We start from the raw sequence: 15,492 nt of genomic DNA on the forward strand, positions 1-15,492 counted from the left end.
AGCCTCTTTAAGTTCATGTTACTGTCCACTGCTGACATTCTGAGTTTGAATCAGGTTGGTCGTTGACATCATACAATACCATCCAAGTATTTTATTTTTAGTTTTCTATTTGAGGCACACTTAGTCGAGTTCTTTTTGAATAGACTGGCAGATATACTTACCTGAGAGCCTTTGTTGATGACATACGCTGTGTTTATTCTCATTTTTCTTTTTTCTTGAGTTCTGTTGATGTCTCACTCCCAGTGGTACTTTTTAAGAGCCTGGTCAGTGGAATTTGTCTTCCTTCTGTTGCCTGCCTAAGGTAACATATCTGCTCTTACAGATGGAGATAGTTTTAGAGCTTAGTGGTCATGCTAGGTCGCCCAGGAATTGTTCAGTTAGAAAGAATGCTTTCCCATGCTTTTTTGCCCTGTGTCTTAGCAAATGTCACAGACACCAACAAGGTTTGGGAAGCCACAAGGTACTACTGAACTACTGAGCTACTGATAACAGATCACTCTCAATACATGGAATAATACCAACAGTAAGAGTACTACATATTTAGCAATAGTTATCTGTTGTCAGATTGGTTTCAGAGGGTTGGTATATGCCTAGTGGACATAGGATGTTTTATTGCGGTACAAGGTAATGTTCCAAGGAGGAAGTGTTGACCTACCCTGTCCCAAGGTGGAACAGGGAAAGAGAAAGGTAGTTAGCTGGTACTTAAACAGTTTCTGCAAAACTGTGAAAAGCAAACGTGAAAGCTAAAATGACATTTTTATTATAAATAAATAAATAAATGAAGATATTTTGATTTTTTGGAAGGCCATGTAGCATCTTTTTCTCTCCTAGTGTGATGGTATCATCCTGGACCTCAGCAGCACGTCTCTGGAGGGCATTGCTGTGCTCAACATTCCCAGCATGCATGGAGGCTCAAACCTGTGGGGCGAGACCAAGAAGAGACGCAGCTATAACCGCATGAGCAAGAAAGTGCCAGAGAGAGCGCCAGTCAGCACTGTCACTGATGCCAAGGAGCTCAAATTCTGCGTGCAGGGTGAGTTTGTGCCTGGCAATATTCCCAAGCTTCCAGTGTTTTGATGTGAGACCATGAAAGGCCATTTCACATGACAGAGGCTTTAGTCTAGTAACTCCCTTAAAGCTCCCCATTTCCAGTAGCGGGACGCATTTTAGGTCGTCTGTGTGAAGTGGCGTGGCCAAAAAAACACCCTGATTTCCCAGCATTCTCAATCCAAGCATGAAAGTGATTATTCCTTCTCTCAGAGCAGCTTGCTGTTCAGGGCTGTTTAGCATGTGCTAGTGCTAGGAGCTGCTTTGACTCACCCCAGCTTAGGCTCACGTGAGTTGAGTCCAGATCCCTGGGGATCTGCAGTGATTATTTTCACTCTACTGTCAGGAGGCCACATGTGCCCTTCACTCCCTCTGGCTTCATTGCTCTATTGTCTTTCACTCAGGGCAAATAAATAAAAATAAATACATTTTTCTTTCATCATCTTAAGTCAATTCTTCCAGCTCTGCATGTGTCTTTATATGGTCTATCATCAGAGTGCTCTTATGTGGGGGCACAGGACATTAAAATATTTCTGGAAGTGGTATTGGTACTACTTCAAGGTGGTGATGTCTTAGATGACAGCTGTGTACTGTGTGAGAATCAAATTCCTTTCTTTTATTTCTCTCAGGAAATTGACACCTTGGTCTCATTCTCTCTCACACTCACTCTGTCTCTCCATCCCTTCCTCTCTCACTATCTCATCTTGACTCCATTCCTATGTTTCTTCTATTCAGTAGGGCCTGAGAGTCTCCATGGTAACAGGGTCCATGCGAGTTCAGTCACTAATGTAGAGAGGAGTGGGTGGGGCAGGGGGAGGAGGGGTGGCAGGGGTGCCGTATCAGTGGTGTGACTCTTATCAATAATCTTTAACTGCCCTACAGGCAGCACTTCTCAGCCCAGCATATAATGCAGTGCCTATCAGGATGGACTGTAGCTCATCTTTCACTATTCAGTGTCCTGTTGAACCATTCAGAGCCCTGTTTTGTCTGAACAAAACCGAAGATTTTGTGGTGATAAAAAGCTACACAAATGAATAGATAAAACTGTTAACTTCATGTCACCCAAAGAAACTAATGCAAGCTCGTTTAAAAGAACATACTAGTTTCCTTAAATTGAGGAATTTGAGTGAACGTTTACTTTGGGATGCTGTTTGGAAATAAGGCAAGTTGTTCAGTGCTATTCTTGGAGTCCTGAGGTTCTTTTTGTGAATTATCCTCTAATGTATATTTGCTGATGTATGAATATCTCTTAGTGTGGTTTTTCAAAACAGGACAGAGGGAAGAGCATTACAGAATGAGGCTTTGTGGAGAACAGAACAGCTCTTAATTGTCTTTTTTTGAGTGTTTACTGCATTTGTTGCATTTCTGTGCATGGAGTCAAGTCTTTAAGGTTCCGTCCTGCTGTTAATGCAACAAGTAAGGGTTGACCTCTTACTATCACAGCACCTAATTCAGCAATGATTGCCCTTAATGACATTCAGAATTTACAGTATACAGGCCAATCCAACAAAAGTCCGAGACCAAAAGTGGATGTCCGCTTTGATGAGGGCTTTGACGTTTTGACAGCATTGTTGACAACAATGTTACAAGCAGCTTAGTTGTCTAGTTGTCAGCTTGTAGCTGACAGTTTGTAGCGTGAGAAGTACTTTTCTGTAGTTTTATTAGAGATGGCATCAGTGCAGTCAATACAATCTGTATAGCAGCTACAGTCTCTATTGTCCAGTTCTCCAAGCTCTCTGTGTGGCAGGGTCAGAGGAGCAGAGTCACAGTTCTCCTGGCCTTGTTCTCACACACACTCTCTCTCTCTCTCTCTCTCTCTCTTACACTCTCTCTCTCTCCCCTCATATACTCTCTCTCTCTCTCTCTTACACTCTCTCTCTCTCTCTCTCCCCTCATATACTCTCTCTCTCTCTCTCTCTCTCTCCCCCCCCCCCATATATACACTCTCTCTTTTCTGCAATAGTCACCCCACCCTTCCCACAAAAGACCTACCACACTCAGGCTTATGCAAAGAAATATTTCAGGACTTGACAGTAGCCAAACTGCTCATTGTTAAGCACACACACACACACACACACACACACACACACACACACACACACACAGGCACAAACATAGAAAGAACAGTTTGTCTTCTATTTCCTCACTGTTGCACATGACACAAATAGAAGTCAAACGCCCAACCCAGGGAGCATTGTGGGAATGTGGTGACTCACTGGAAGAGTCTCTTCTAACAGCAGTCAGAATCAGCCAATCAATACACTGGCTTTCGCTTTATGGAGAATGGTGGCATCTTTAAGAGTGTTTCTCATACCTCTTGAATGAGGATGTTTTGACCTAAAAGACTCTTTTTCATGATCTCTTTCATTAGACCTGTGTTTGTTGGGCTGCACCGTGAGATGAGCCTCGGGACACAGAGGTTGAAATGACAAGCAGGGACTAAGTGAAGAGAGTCTGCTGACAGAGAGTGAATAAAGAGAGAGGACGTGAATAAAGGGCTGTCGTGAAGCCAGGAGCGGGGTGTGCGAATGTAGGCGGTCCAAGCAGATTTTCTGGCCCGAGTGAGCCTACATAGGATGGAGAGGAATAAACCAGACACCCACGACTAAAGACCAAGCAGAGCTGTAACATGATGTCATCAGCAGCAGCTTTAGGAAAGCAGACAGAAGTCGAAGTTGGCGTGAAGTTCCTAATGCAGAGCAGCAGCGTTTCAAATCTCCAACACATTTCCACGTATAACCAGCTTCAGGTTGTTTATCCCCCTCACTCTGCCTGATCCTCCCTCTCTCTCTCTCTCTCTCTCTCTCTCTTTCCCCCACTCTCTCTCTCTGCCTACCCCTCTGCTGTGGCCAGCCTCTGGGAGCACGCGAGATGGTGAAAGAGAGGTGGATCTTGTGCAGTGTGCTCATGCCAAGTTCCAGGCCGCCCCCGTGCCTCCACCCTAGCCAGTTCCTCCTGACCATCTGCCATTGCGGAGAAAAGCCTGAGACACTGAGGGCAGAGCTCGAAGGAGAAGGGGGTCGGAAACAGAGCGAATACCTGCTCGCCTCGCCTGCCTGTCAGCCAGCACACACACTGCTCCAGGGGAAGGCAGGAGAACACATGGCTTTGTAAACGCCTGCTTTTAAGAAGAAAAAATGGATGTAAAATATCCAGAATTGTACACACACACACACACACACATTTCTTCTTATACTACAGTGTCTCACACTATAGTATAACTTTTTGCAGTCCACATAAAAATACCTTTCTTTTGCTAATCAGGTGCTACACACATCTTACAGATAGAAAACCCTTTCTTCTTTTGAATTGACAACATTTATAAATGTTGATCTCAACTGGCCTACAAATAGTGTGTTGGATCTGGTGCTATGAATTTAGCTGATGCCTCCAGCATATTTCTGTGCTTCTCCTTTGAGCCTGTGTGTGTCTCAGTGTTTCGGCATGGTCCCAGAGTCAGTACTGCACAGCTGCTAAAGCTGATCTCAGAACAGTTTTGCTATTTCTCACAACAGTTCCGTTTAATGCTGGTTAAGATGGCCTGAGCTAGGCGCAAAAACACTGATCTTCCCCAGAATGCATTCTGGCATGGTTATGTAAGGTGCCCGTTTGCGAGCTATTCTTAGCATGGCCTATCTGTGATGCACTGCCCGGAATAAAAACACCCAGACCTGACAAAGATGGTCATATTTGTGATATGAGGAAAACTGAAGGAAAACAGTCTCATGAGTTGGATACTAGATTCCTTTTCTGAGCATTTCTCAATTAGTGATTGCATTATTGATTAAGGATGCAGAATATTGTCCTATCATGTATCATATTCATATATCGTATTCTAGGACTCATATCATGTTATCATTAATACAGTTACTCTCTTTCTGTGTGAAAATAAAACATTTTAATGACTGTTTAGAGTGTTCAAAAATAATACATTGTCCAGGAAATATGTGGTCTTCAATTCATTCTGCATTGTTATTTCAAAGCAAAAATGTCCTGGGACTGTCCAATTATAAAGCTATTATAAGGATATGAATCATGTTGTCCTAAGTGTATCATTGCATGCTTATTATTGAGCTGCATTTAGAAGTCTGATTGGTGAGTGTCCCAGAGAGCTGTCTGTCACTCGCAGTGGAGGATGGTATCACTGCTGAGACTCTAATCTGGCCTCTTTAATGGCCCCCTTTTGTGCTAATGGCTCTGAGTCCTGTTAATCTTACTGGGCAAAACACTAGAGGCAATGAGAATTTCTCGATATAGACTTTGACCTGCAGGTACGCGGCTACATGGTGGTGTCATCTTATGATCTGACAGAGGATTGGAGGTATGAACTGTTGCCATAGTTTTCTTATCTTTTCCCACAAAAGTGCAGTGGTGTGTTCGCCTTTTGCATTTTGCCCATCAGGTCAGTCTATGGGGGACGGTCACAAAGACATGTCTCCCCAGGCAACCCGATCCTGCTATTTCAGGATGCTTTGTTTTCACAGGAATCAATAACGCCTTCATCAACCTCTTGTGCATTTGTTTTATGCAAGACAAAGTTCAGATCACTGGGTATTCCAAGTGTAAACAAAGGCTGCATGCAGTTTTTATGACTCCTTCTTATATTATGTAAATTATTCTGAGTGTACAAATGCTTGGAAATAAAAATGTATAACCAGCATCTTAATTCAACGGTGTCTTGAACTAACATAACTTATTAATACTGGCTTCTATAAGTAGATGACAAAGCATTTTTAAGCATGTGTGCTACATGTGAATGTAATGGAAACCATTCATGTTGTTGTAATATCTGGGATGTTTTAGTTACTGTATAAATAAAAGCAAGTGTAGGCATATGCATCTTGTTCTTGGCACACATTAACACATATTAATGTTCACCCAAAGGACTTTGTTATGTAATATGTACCTTGAAATAGGTTTTTGTTGTTGTTGTTGTTGTTGTTGTTGTTGTTGTTTTATATTTAATGATTCAGCAGTGACTCATTAACTTATCTCATCAGTGCAACAGTGAAGGCTGCATTCATTTATTCTGCATTCATAGTTTATGGATCCATTCATAAGCGCCGCATATTCCTGTTGGAGTCAGGAACGCTGTAGCGAGATGTTGAGGGGTTAGTAGGCAAAGTGCTGCTTACTCAGCACTATTCCTGTCTTGGACGTAGTTTCAGCCATAAGTTTAACTTTACTGTTACCGTAAAACCTGAAATTTGCTGTTAGGTTGTAGTTGATTGCCTGCTGAAACCCATACCAGACCCGTCTCTGGGTCAGTGCAGGGCGTCTCCAGGTCAGTGTAGGGCATCTCCAGGTTGGGGGGGGGGGCATCACCAGGTCAATGCAGAACATCTCCAGGTCAGTGTGGGGCGTCTCCCTGGTTAGTGGAGGGATGTCTCCAGGTCAGTGCTTGGCATCTGTAGGTCAGTGCAGAGTGTGTTCGTGTCAGTGGAGGACATCTCAAGGGTTAATGTAGGACACCATTGGGTCGGTTCAGGGCATCTCCAGGTCAATTTGGGGCATTTCTGGATCAGTGCAGGACATCTCTGGGGTGTTTAGGCCCTTTCACACCATGCCGAGTCACAGCCTCACCCATGTGGGATATGCCTTCTCCTCACTGGGAACCCAGCATTTCCTGTTTGCTCCCAAAAACATATCTGTCTTGTGTCAAGTCTGGCAGTGTATGGCATTAATAGTGTGTCTGCTGTGCTGCAGATCCTGTTGTTTAATTTAGACACTGCAGCCATGTCACTGAAAAGTATGCCCATGTTTATTAGGCTCCCTAGCAGAACAGACTGCAGGAAACCATTGTGCTTTTGGACCATGGAGGAGCCAAACCGCTGATTGCTTGCTCATTTGCCCTAGGGCTGTTCGGAAGTTTGAACTGACCGACGGCCCCGATGGAGTGTGTGGAGCGGGTGATGTGCACAGGGGCTCGTGTGACCTGGTTGCATGAGCGTGTCAAACTCTTATCAGTTGAGCAGCCAGTGAGTAGTGGATGTACATGCAGATTAGCAGCCAATGTAGGTCAGGTTTTAAAACATGAACAAGAGACACCAAGGGAGAGAGAGATGAAACAGACCTGACTCGCTGGTTAGATGACCGGTGAATCCCACTCCACCATCGGGGCTTTACTGGGATGTATATGTGCTGTGCTCACACAGCCACTATTAGAGCTATCGAGTACCTCTCAGCTGTGTGTTAGTGGCTACAGTAAATCTACCCTTTATAGTTCCCACAAAAGACAGTTTGGGTTCATTAATTACATATTACAATTTTTCTACCTGCCTTGCAGTAGTGACTTTCTTTGATCTGTTTTGAGAGATATGTCTCAAATATTGTACACTAATAAAATATGTTGCACATAATGGGTTACATGTAGCATCTGTCAAATCTTCCTGTTTCTGCAGTATGAGTGTGGTTTTCTTAGAGCTCAGGGAGGCTTTATAACTCATTCACTGCACGCTGCAGAAACCTGCTCTCTTTGTCACACGCCACATCATCATGGTGTGTGCCCATGCTTGTGTGTGTGTGTATGTTTTCGCATGGCTCTGTGTGTGGATGTGTGGCAGAGTATGTGCACGTGTGTGTATGTGTGTGTGCTTACATGAGAGAGAGACAGAGAGTTAATGAATGTGTGTAAAGAGATTAAACAATGTTCTACAAGCATGTACGAGAGCTTAGCCTTGTCTTATGCTTAGCCACTGACCTTAAGACCTCTGCTGCTTTAGTCTATGTCTGCACATCTGTGTTCTATCACTGACTCCTACATTTTTTATAAACAAACTTTGTTTTAATTGTATTTGTCCTAGCCAGCATTTACCCGCTACATTTCTTATACCCTTTACAGTTCATATGCCCTCCCTCCCCTCTCTCTCTTTCCTCCACCAGACTTGAGTGACCAGCTCTTAGAGGTGGTGGGGTTAGAAGGGGCCATAGAGATGGGCCAGATCTACACAGGCCTCAAGAGCGCTGGCCGCCGTCTTGCCCAGTGTGCCCGCGTGACCATCAGGTCAGTGTTGGAACACTCACACCAGTCAAAGCTCTGACCATGAGCTCAGCATCTATCCTGCTCACAGCTCACACACCCAAACACTCTGCCCTCGTTGCTGTCTCTGGGGACATGGCCATGCGCACACTCACCCTGACAGATAGACGCATCCCATGCTGCTGCCCGCAATGACACAAGAGCAGGCCTTTTCAGCTGAGCACTCAGAATGCTAATCTACCCGCACTCCACTCCAAGCAGCCCCAGCCATAACAGCAGCCAGGCATGATGAATAATGTTTGTAACACGTCTGTGCACATACTGCCCCTCCCTAACTTATGTTAATTTACTAATGGAGAAACGAACCTCATGGCCATTGCGTTTGAAGCAGGGAAGGGAGCGGGTGAGGGTGAGGGTGAGGGTGAGGTAAAAGGTGAGGGAGAAGGTGAGGGAGAGGGAGCGGTAAAGGGTGAGGGAGAGGGAGCGGTAAAGGGTGAGGGAGAGGGAGCGGTAAAGGGTGAGGGAGAGGGAGCGGTAAAGGGTGAGTGAAGGGGAGAGGGAGGTGGAGAGGTAAAAGGTGAGTGAGCGGTAAAGGGTGAGGGTGAGGGAGAGGGAGTGGTAAAGGGTGAGGGAGAGGGAGCGGTAAAGGGTGAGTGAGAGAGTGAGGTGAAAGGTGAGGGAGAGGGTGAGGGAGAGGGAGTGGTAAAGGGTGAGTGAAGGGGAGAGGTAAAAGGTGAGTGAGCGGTAAAGGGTGAGGGTGAGGGAGAGGGAGCGGTAAAGGGTGAGGGAGAGGGAGCGGTAAAGGGTGAGTGAGAGAGTGAGGTGAAAGGTGAGGGAGAGGGTGAGGGAGAGGGAGTGGTAAAGGGTGAGTGAAGGGGAGAGGTAAAAGGTGAGTGAGCGGTAAAGGGTGAGGGTGAGGGAGAGGGAGCGGTAAAGGGTGAGGGAGAGGGAGCGGTAAAGGGTGAGGGAGAGAGTGAGGTGAAAGGTGAGGGAGAGGGAGTGGTAAAGGGTGAGTGAAGGGGAGAGGTAAAAGGTGAGTGAGCGGTAAAGGGTGAGGGTGAGGGAGAGGGAGCGGTAAAGGGTGAGGGAGAGGGAGAGGTGAAAGGTGAGGGAGAGGGAGCGGTAAAGGGTGAGTGAAGGGGAGAGGGAGGTGGAGAGGTAAAAGGTGAGTGAGCGGTAAAGGGTAAGGGTGAGGGAGAGGGAGCGGTAAAGGGTGAGGGAGAGGGAGCGGTAAAGGGTGAGGGAGAGAGTGAGGTGAAAGGTGAGGGAGAGGGTGAGGGAGAGGGAGTGGTAAAGGGTGAGTGAAGGGGAGAGGTAAAAGGTGAGTGAGCGGTAAAGGGTGAGGGTGAGGGAGAGGGAGCGGTAAAGGGAGAGGGAGAGGTGAAAGGTGAGGGAGAGGGTGAGGGAGAGGGAGTGGTAAAGGGTGAGGGAGCGGTAAAAGGTGAGGGAGAGGGTGAGGGAGGTGGAGAGGTGGAGAGGGAGGTGGAGAGGTAAAAGGTGAGGGAGAGGGAGAGAGAGAGAGGTAAAGGGTGAGGGAGAAAGTGGCTCATAGCCCAGTCTTATTTTCCCCCCTAACCTGCCTGCTTTCTAGTTCATACTTTCCAAAATCTGATTTAAAAAGGCCATTCATCATCTGCATTCTCCCATACAGTGTTGCTTTAACTCACAGCTGAAAAGAGTCAGCTAACTTTGGGGGAGAGTGTGTGTATATCTGTGTGCATGTGTATGTGAGTTTGTGTGTGTGTGTGTGTGTGTGTGCTGAGTTTAGTGAGAGTGGGGCCCAGTGTGGGAAAGGGCTTGTGAGAACAAAGAAAGCAGTGTGTAGGATCATCCAGCAACAGTGTTATAGAGGAGTCTCACACCCATGCACCGCCTGCAACTTGATCCCTGACAGCTTCTCTCTCTCTCTCTCTCTGTCTCAGAACATCCAGACTACTGCCTATGCAGATTGATGGTGAGCCGTGGATGCAGCCTCCATGCACGGTGCGCTTCCTTTGGCCTCTGGGATCTGTTTCACTTTACTCTCATTTACATGTTTATGTGCTCAAAAGGACACATGATGTTTAGGGTGTTGGCGCAGTATAACAGAAGACTTTATCCGCATGGTATTGTGATGTAAAGTAATATTAATACTTCTAAAAACAACTAGATTGAGGTTTTGTACAATAGTGCAAAAACAGACCATTTCCAAAAATCTCTGAGTGTGGGATTTATCTCTGTACCTGCTCCAATCCGACCTCTCTCTTCCATCTCTGTTCTGCACAGCCAGGCGCCTCAGCCAGCTCCTTAATTAAAACACTGTCATGTCTCACCCTACCAATGACTGATTATGTCATTAAAGAGAGGGGAATATGCATAGAGGAGTTCATTTGAACATAACTACAGCACAAATCGTTTGCTATATGCAGCTCATTTACCCAGCTGTGCGCTACCTCAGTATTCATGTTATTTCAAATTCAAGGCTAGCTCTGTCACATTCTCAAATGTAAGCATATTTATTGGAATGTGTATGATGAGAGCTGTCAGTGTATTGGCTAAGTGTGATAGAGAATAGTGTTAAGAGCAATGTACTAATGCAGTCAGAAGGACAGTTTGGCCGAGTAAATCAAATCCACTACACTTGCCTTGCAAAATACTATGAAAACCCTGTTTATTCATTCTGTACCCCTTTGCTAAAGTCATGATCATCTTTCTCTCTGCTGCACACAGATAAGAATCACACACAAGAATCAGGTGCCCATGCTACTGGGTCCTCCACAGAAAATGCCCTTCTTTTTCTTAAAGAGGCGAAACAGAAGTCGTGATTAGACGAATAATGCACCCTTCCCTGAAGCATGCAAACACACCTTCACCATGCTCAGCTCCTTCTTGGTGTGGTGGATGCAAACACCTGGGAGAAGAACTACAAAAGTCCAGTTCTTTGGAGACTTACAGATGCAGAAGAAAAAAAACTTCAAACTTTATCTTGCATGGACAAGGACTTTTGGAATACCCTACCATTTAGTGACTACAGTGACTAAAAGAGCCAGATCAGTGTCATGACCAGTTCCTGTGTAAATCTCTACGATATTCCTCTCGTGGGCTCTGTAGCCAGTAAAGTTTGAATCATTCCTACCTGGACCCCTCACCAGAAGGCCACTGCCAATGTATCAGAATGTGCCCTCCCACTTCTGATAGGTTCACCTCACAATATTAACTCCTGAGGGGAGAGAGGAAATGAAATGAGGAAAAAACAGGTTAAGAGTATGGTGCTCAGGAGTCTTAAAAACACCTGTGGAGAATAAGAGTACTAAGTGTAGAAAAGGCAGCTAGAGAGAGTATGAGAGAGTATGAGAGAGAGAGAGAGAGAGAGAGAGAGAGAGAGAGAGAGATACTATACCCTCAAGTGGGAGTAGGTTGTGTACACTGGGTTGTCACTGAGCTCTAGGTTGGCCTGGAAGGACCAGAGAAGAAACTCCTGAATGTGCTGAATAATAGATCAGGCAAAGTGCTCACTCCTGTGGCTCTCACAACACTCTACCCTGTAATCAGATGATCCAGCATGTTTATCTATTATGAAGTGTGCTGTTTATGCACTGGGTGATTGTGCCAGTGGGTGGGACTGGTCTAACAAGCTCAGAGGTGTACACCTCGGTTTGCTTCTAACCTATCTGGTGTCCACCCTCAGGCCAATGAGGCCCGTAGATTACCGGTGTGAATTTGTAAAATGTTACATTTGCGTAGTGGTTTGGCTCGCACCCAGTCTGCCAGCAACTGTAGACAGAGGATAAACTAAGGAGGTTTTGTGCCAAAGTACAGCATGGCACAATGAAAATTAGAGATTATCTACAGAATTAATTAGCAACACACTGTGTTGAGCAATCTTGTTTTGTTTTTTTTGTTGTTATTTTTTGTTTTGGTTTTTTAAAGCCTTTTTAACAATTCACTAATGAAGAGAGTAGTTCTGAGTTTGATTTTTTATGATATGAGTTCAGTACATGCATTCTTTGTGAACTGACAAGTGCCAGTAGTGACACAGTCTCGGGACAGTGCTGAGTGGACCAAACTGGGTTAGGGTTTTGGATTATGGATTATGGGTTAATAATGAGGTTGTGGTTTCATTATTAAAATGCCACACATAGTCCTGCACTCTTACAGGGCAATTGGTGGGATCTGGTTTACCCATAGCATGGACTAAATCTAAATTTAGGTATCTATTTTAGGCAGTGTTTTCATATGAAACACTATTCCTAATCTTGGCATGAAAACATTGGATCATTATTTTAAATCTAAAGGTAGTGAGTATTAAAACACCAGGCTGGTTGACATAGGATCTGTGTTAATTTCTTTGCACAAATGTCAGATCTTAAAAACTGTTTTTGTACTGACAGTTGAACACCATATATGTTGAGAAGCATCATCTTTCTAATGTAGGCCTCAGAGATTCTGTCATTGTTAGACTAAGGATTCCTACTATCACGTATATGAATAGACAGTAGTTGTATATTCTGAGAGACTTGTAACCATAAATATGATTGTGTTTGATTATTTAAATTGTAGAGAAATGTATTATAGTATCAGAGACTAGCAGTGTTACCAAATGGTTGACGTGAAAACTGAAATAAGAAAATGTCGCCATACAGGTCATCAGCTGCATGGATAGTGTGCAGCTGGACCATTCCAATCTGGACCCCTTACCAGTAGATCACTGCCATCATATCACCATGTGAGGAGATGGTAGAACCAGTACACCAAGAGTCAAGCTTACTTAAGGTTACTTAATGCAAATCTGTGATCAGATTAAATTTTTCCATCTTGAAATTCATTTAACTTCAGATTATGAATGTTTAAATCCGCATTTGAGATGAGCACTGATGGTAGAGTGAAGCATCATACTCCTGAAAGCTTGCAGAACACAGCTGTCATGTCAGGGGAGGCCTGTGTGTGCCCTGCCTCTGGGTCCCTTTAAAATGCACTGAACCGCAGCTGCAGTATCAAGGTCCTACAAAGTACAAATCTGCCTAGATGACCGCAGGATCTGACTTTGGATTGTTTTTGTTGTTGTTGGGTTTTTTGTGTTTATTTTTGTTGTTATTGTTTTGTTTTGTTTGGGGGGGGGGTTTACCATAATTCATAATTCCTGTTGATTAATCATTAAAGATAATACTGAATCTCACCAGAAGAATTCCATTGTCATCTGTGGTCATCAGGCAGTCTTTTATGGTCCTCTGGTGCTTCAGAAAGGTGGTTTGGTTAAAAGAGTGCATGTTTACAGTTACTTTTCATTTTACAAAACTAAACTAAAATAATGAGAATGATTTTGAACAGTTGTGTATATATAGATATATTTGTTTACATTTTATCTGAAGTTACACCACCGCATGCCTGCTGAAGCAAAGAAGACAAAGATGTCTGCTTAAAGAGAGACCATGCTGAATGTTGCAGCTGCCTACAAGTTTCCTTTCATCATATTTCTGGATGTTATCTACTTTTACTTATTAATCATAGCTTGCTGTATTTATTTGTTGTATTTCCCATAGCATGTTTATGATAAAAATTACCTCTGTGGCTGTTCTTTTGTTAACTATGCTATAGAGAAAAGCTAATGAATCAACAGGGAACTTAAGTGTATCATTGACGTTTTATCTGCAGGGAAAGTTGTCCTTGTTACATGCTGTGGTCACCTTCTCCATTGTTTCTGTTAATGTAAATGATTGATGGCCTTAACCAACAAACACAAAATGGCATTTTGCCCAGACGAGGACACTTGTAATACAAACTGATAAGTCAACCAAAAAAGAACATAAAGCAAATGGAAATCTTAAAACCATTTGTACTGTGTTGAAAGTTCACAGTCATCCTTCTCCATTACTATTATTATTATTACTTATCAAGTAAGTTCAGGGTTCCCCTCATCACCAACTGTTCAAAAGGTTTAATTCTTGACACCACAGATGTCTTCAGAGGTTGACTATCAGTCCATGGAGTGAAGTCATTTTACATGTGCAAAAATCTCTGATTATCTAATCTCTGATTATCCATGTTTAATTCCCATTGATTATGCCTGTCCTTCCATGAAAACTGTGTAATATAATCTAAAGACCTTCCTACCTTACTTAGATGGAAGCTCCATCTTCTGGATTCTTCATTTGCTCTGATTTCAACCTTGCCTGCAGGTCTGACAGAGGAACCATCATTTATACCAGTACAGTCCAGCTCTTAGCAGCGACCTATGAACAGTATTAAATAAGGAAGATATAGTAGAGCTCACATCATCCCCTTTTGTGATGTTCTACATGTATGTATAAGCCGGTAGGTTATTTTGTATTTTATTTTCTGCCGTTAGGTTATTTTGTAGGTTATATTGTAGGCTATAATGGCCTGTCAGTCTGGGCCAAGGGCACAGTGCAAGCCCTGTAGACTGAGATCTGATGAAAAAGAAAGAATTGATCAGTTCTTCTCCTGACCCTCTTATCCTCTGTCCTCCTCATTATTCATTAGTCTTAGGCATCCATACTGATGGACAAAAGATTTATTGAATAAAGGGAGAGGTTGAGAACTGACTCTGGTGTTGTTGATTGGAGAGAGTCTACTGAAATGCACTTATCCAATAATGGCACCCATCCACTACTAGTTTTATCCTCTATTTAACCCGATTGAATTTGCATTTAATCACACGAGTCACCGCTTTTATGCTGATGATGTGAGTCCCTCTCAGGGAATTCTTTGTGTTATTTTAGCATGTGTTACACGTGATACTAACAGGGCACAAGAAGCCTATATAGCATTTGTGTTATTGGTACAGGTGCCTCCTGCCAAAGTCACTATGGCACAATTAGCTATGTCATTTTTTTATTTCTAGTTTCACTGTTGGCCAAAATCCTACATTTCAACATCTTCCCTATACACACTAGCTCTGTTCATTTTGGCCATAGTCATATGCCATAAGCAAATCTTTCACCACACTCCACTGTAGTATGCATAATTCATGCACATACAACAACCTTCATCCAATTAGGTCATATGGATGTTAAGAATGTTTTAACAATGAAGAACATAAACATATCAGAAACACAGGCAAGACAGAACCTATAAACCAAAAAGGCAAATTGGTACACTAGCAATAAAAAATCAGCCTAAATAGATCGTTGCAGTGTAGCATATATTCACCAGAATATTTTGTTTATGCCTTTTGTTTGTTGTGCCACCCTGACATGCTGATTATACGACAACAAGAAGCTTCACACAGGGGCGAGGGCTGACCATCTTGGGAACGCAGTGATAATGAGGCAGGAATTATCTCTCAATGCACTATTAATAGTCTGCAAGTCCCATCTCGTCTCTCCTTGGGAGACTACCAATGGCCTGGAGCTGTGACTTCCCTCATTCCACATCCATCAAATGTGTTTGTCTGGCATATATTACAAGGTTTAAAGACACATCATGAAGTTACACTTCTTATCAGAGATCATTTAGGTCCATGCAGA

At 43.6% G+C, this 15,492-nt stretch overlaps 1 protein-coding gene and 1 long non-coding RNA gene across 8 annotated transcripts in view; one reads left to right on the plus strand and one right to left on the minus strand.

Annotated features, from left to right (window-relative positions):
• Positions 1-14,568, plus strand: part of dgkg (diacylglycerol kinase, gamma) — an 82,037-nt gene extending 67,469 nt beyond the window's left edge. For 6 of the 7 annotated variants that reach the window (XM_081713799.1, XM_081713800.1, XM_081713801.1 and 3 more), the window contains 4 exons: positions 832-1,033; positions 7,930-8,050; positions 9,949-10,009; positions 10,736-14,568. In XM_081713799.1, coding sequence (XP_081569925.1) covers positions 832-1,033; positions 7,930-8,050; positions 9,949-10,009; positions 10,736-10,834 — 483 coding nt within the window. In that variant the 3' untranslated portion in view covers positions 10,835-14,568. Of the gene's footprint in view, positions 1-831; positions 1,034-3,418; positions 3,880-7,929; positions 8,051-9,948; positions 10,010-10,735 lie in introns of those variants that run through there. The other variant, XM_081713802.1, reaches the window with a different exon arrangement.
• On the minus strand, positions 5,323-11,519 carry LOC145657594 (uncharacterized). The gene is made up of 3 exons (XR_014123484.1): positions 11,406-11,519; positions 11,142-11,225; positions 5,323-6,455 (listed from the first exon to the last, which is right to left on the minus strand). It is a non-coding gene; the product is annotated as an uncharacterized LOC145657594 (long non-coding RNA).
• Positions 14,569-15,492: the final 924 nt, after the last annotated feature.

The sequence above is a fragment of the Electrophorus electricus genome, chromosome 4 (genome assembly GCF_041902795.1).
Source record: "Electrophorus electricus isolate QZ-2024a chromosome 4, ASM4190279v1, whole genome shotgun sequence".
NCBI classification, from domain to species: Eukaryota; Metazoa; Chordata; class Actinopteri; order Gymnotiformes; family Gymnotidae; genus Electrophorus; species Electrophorus electricus.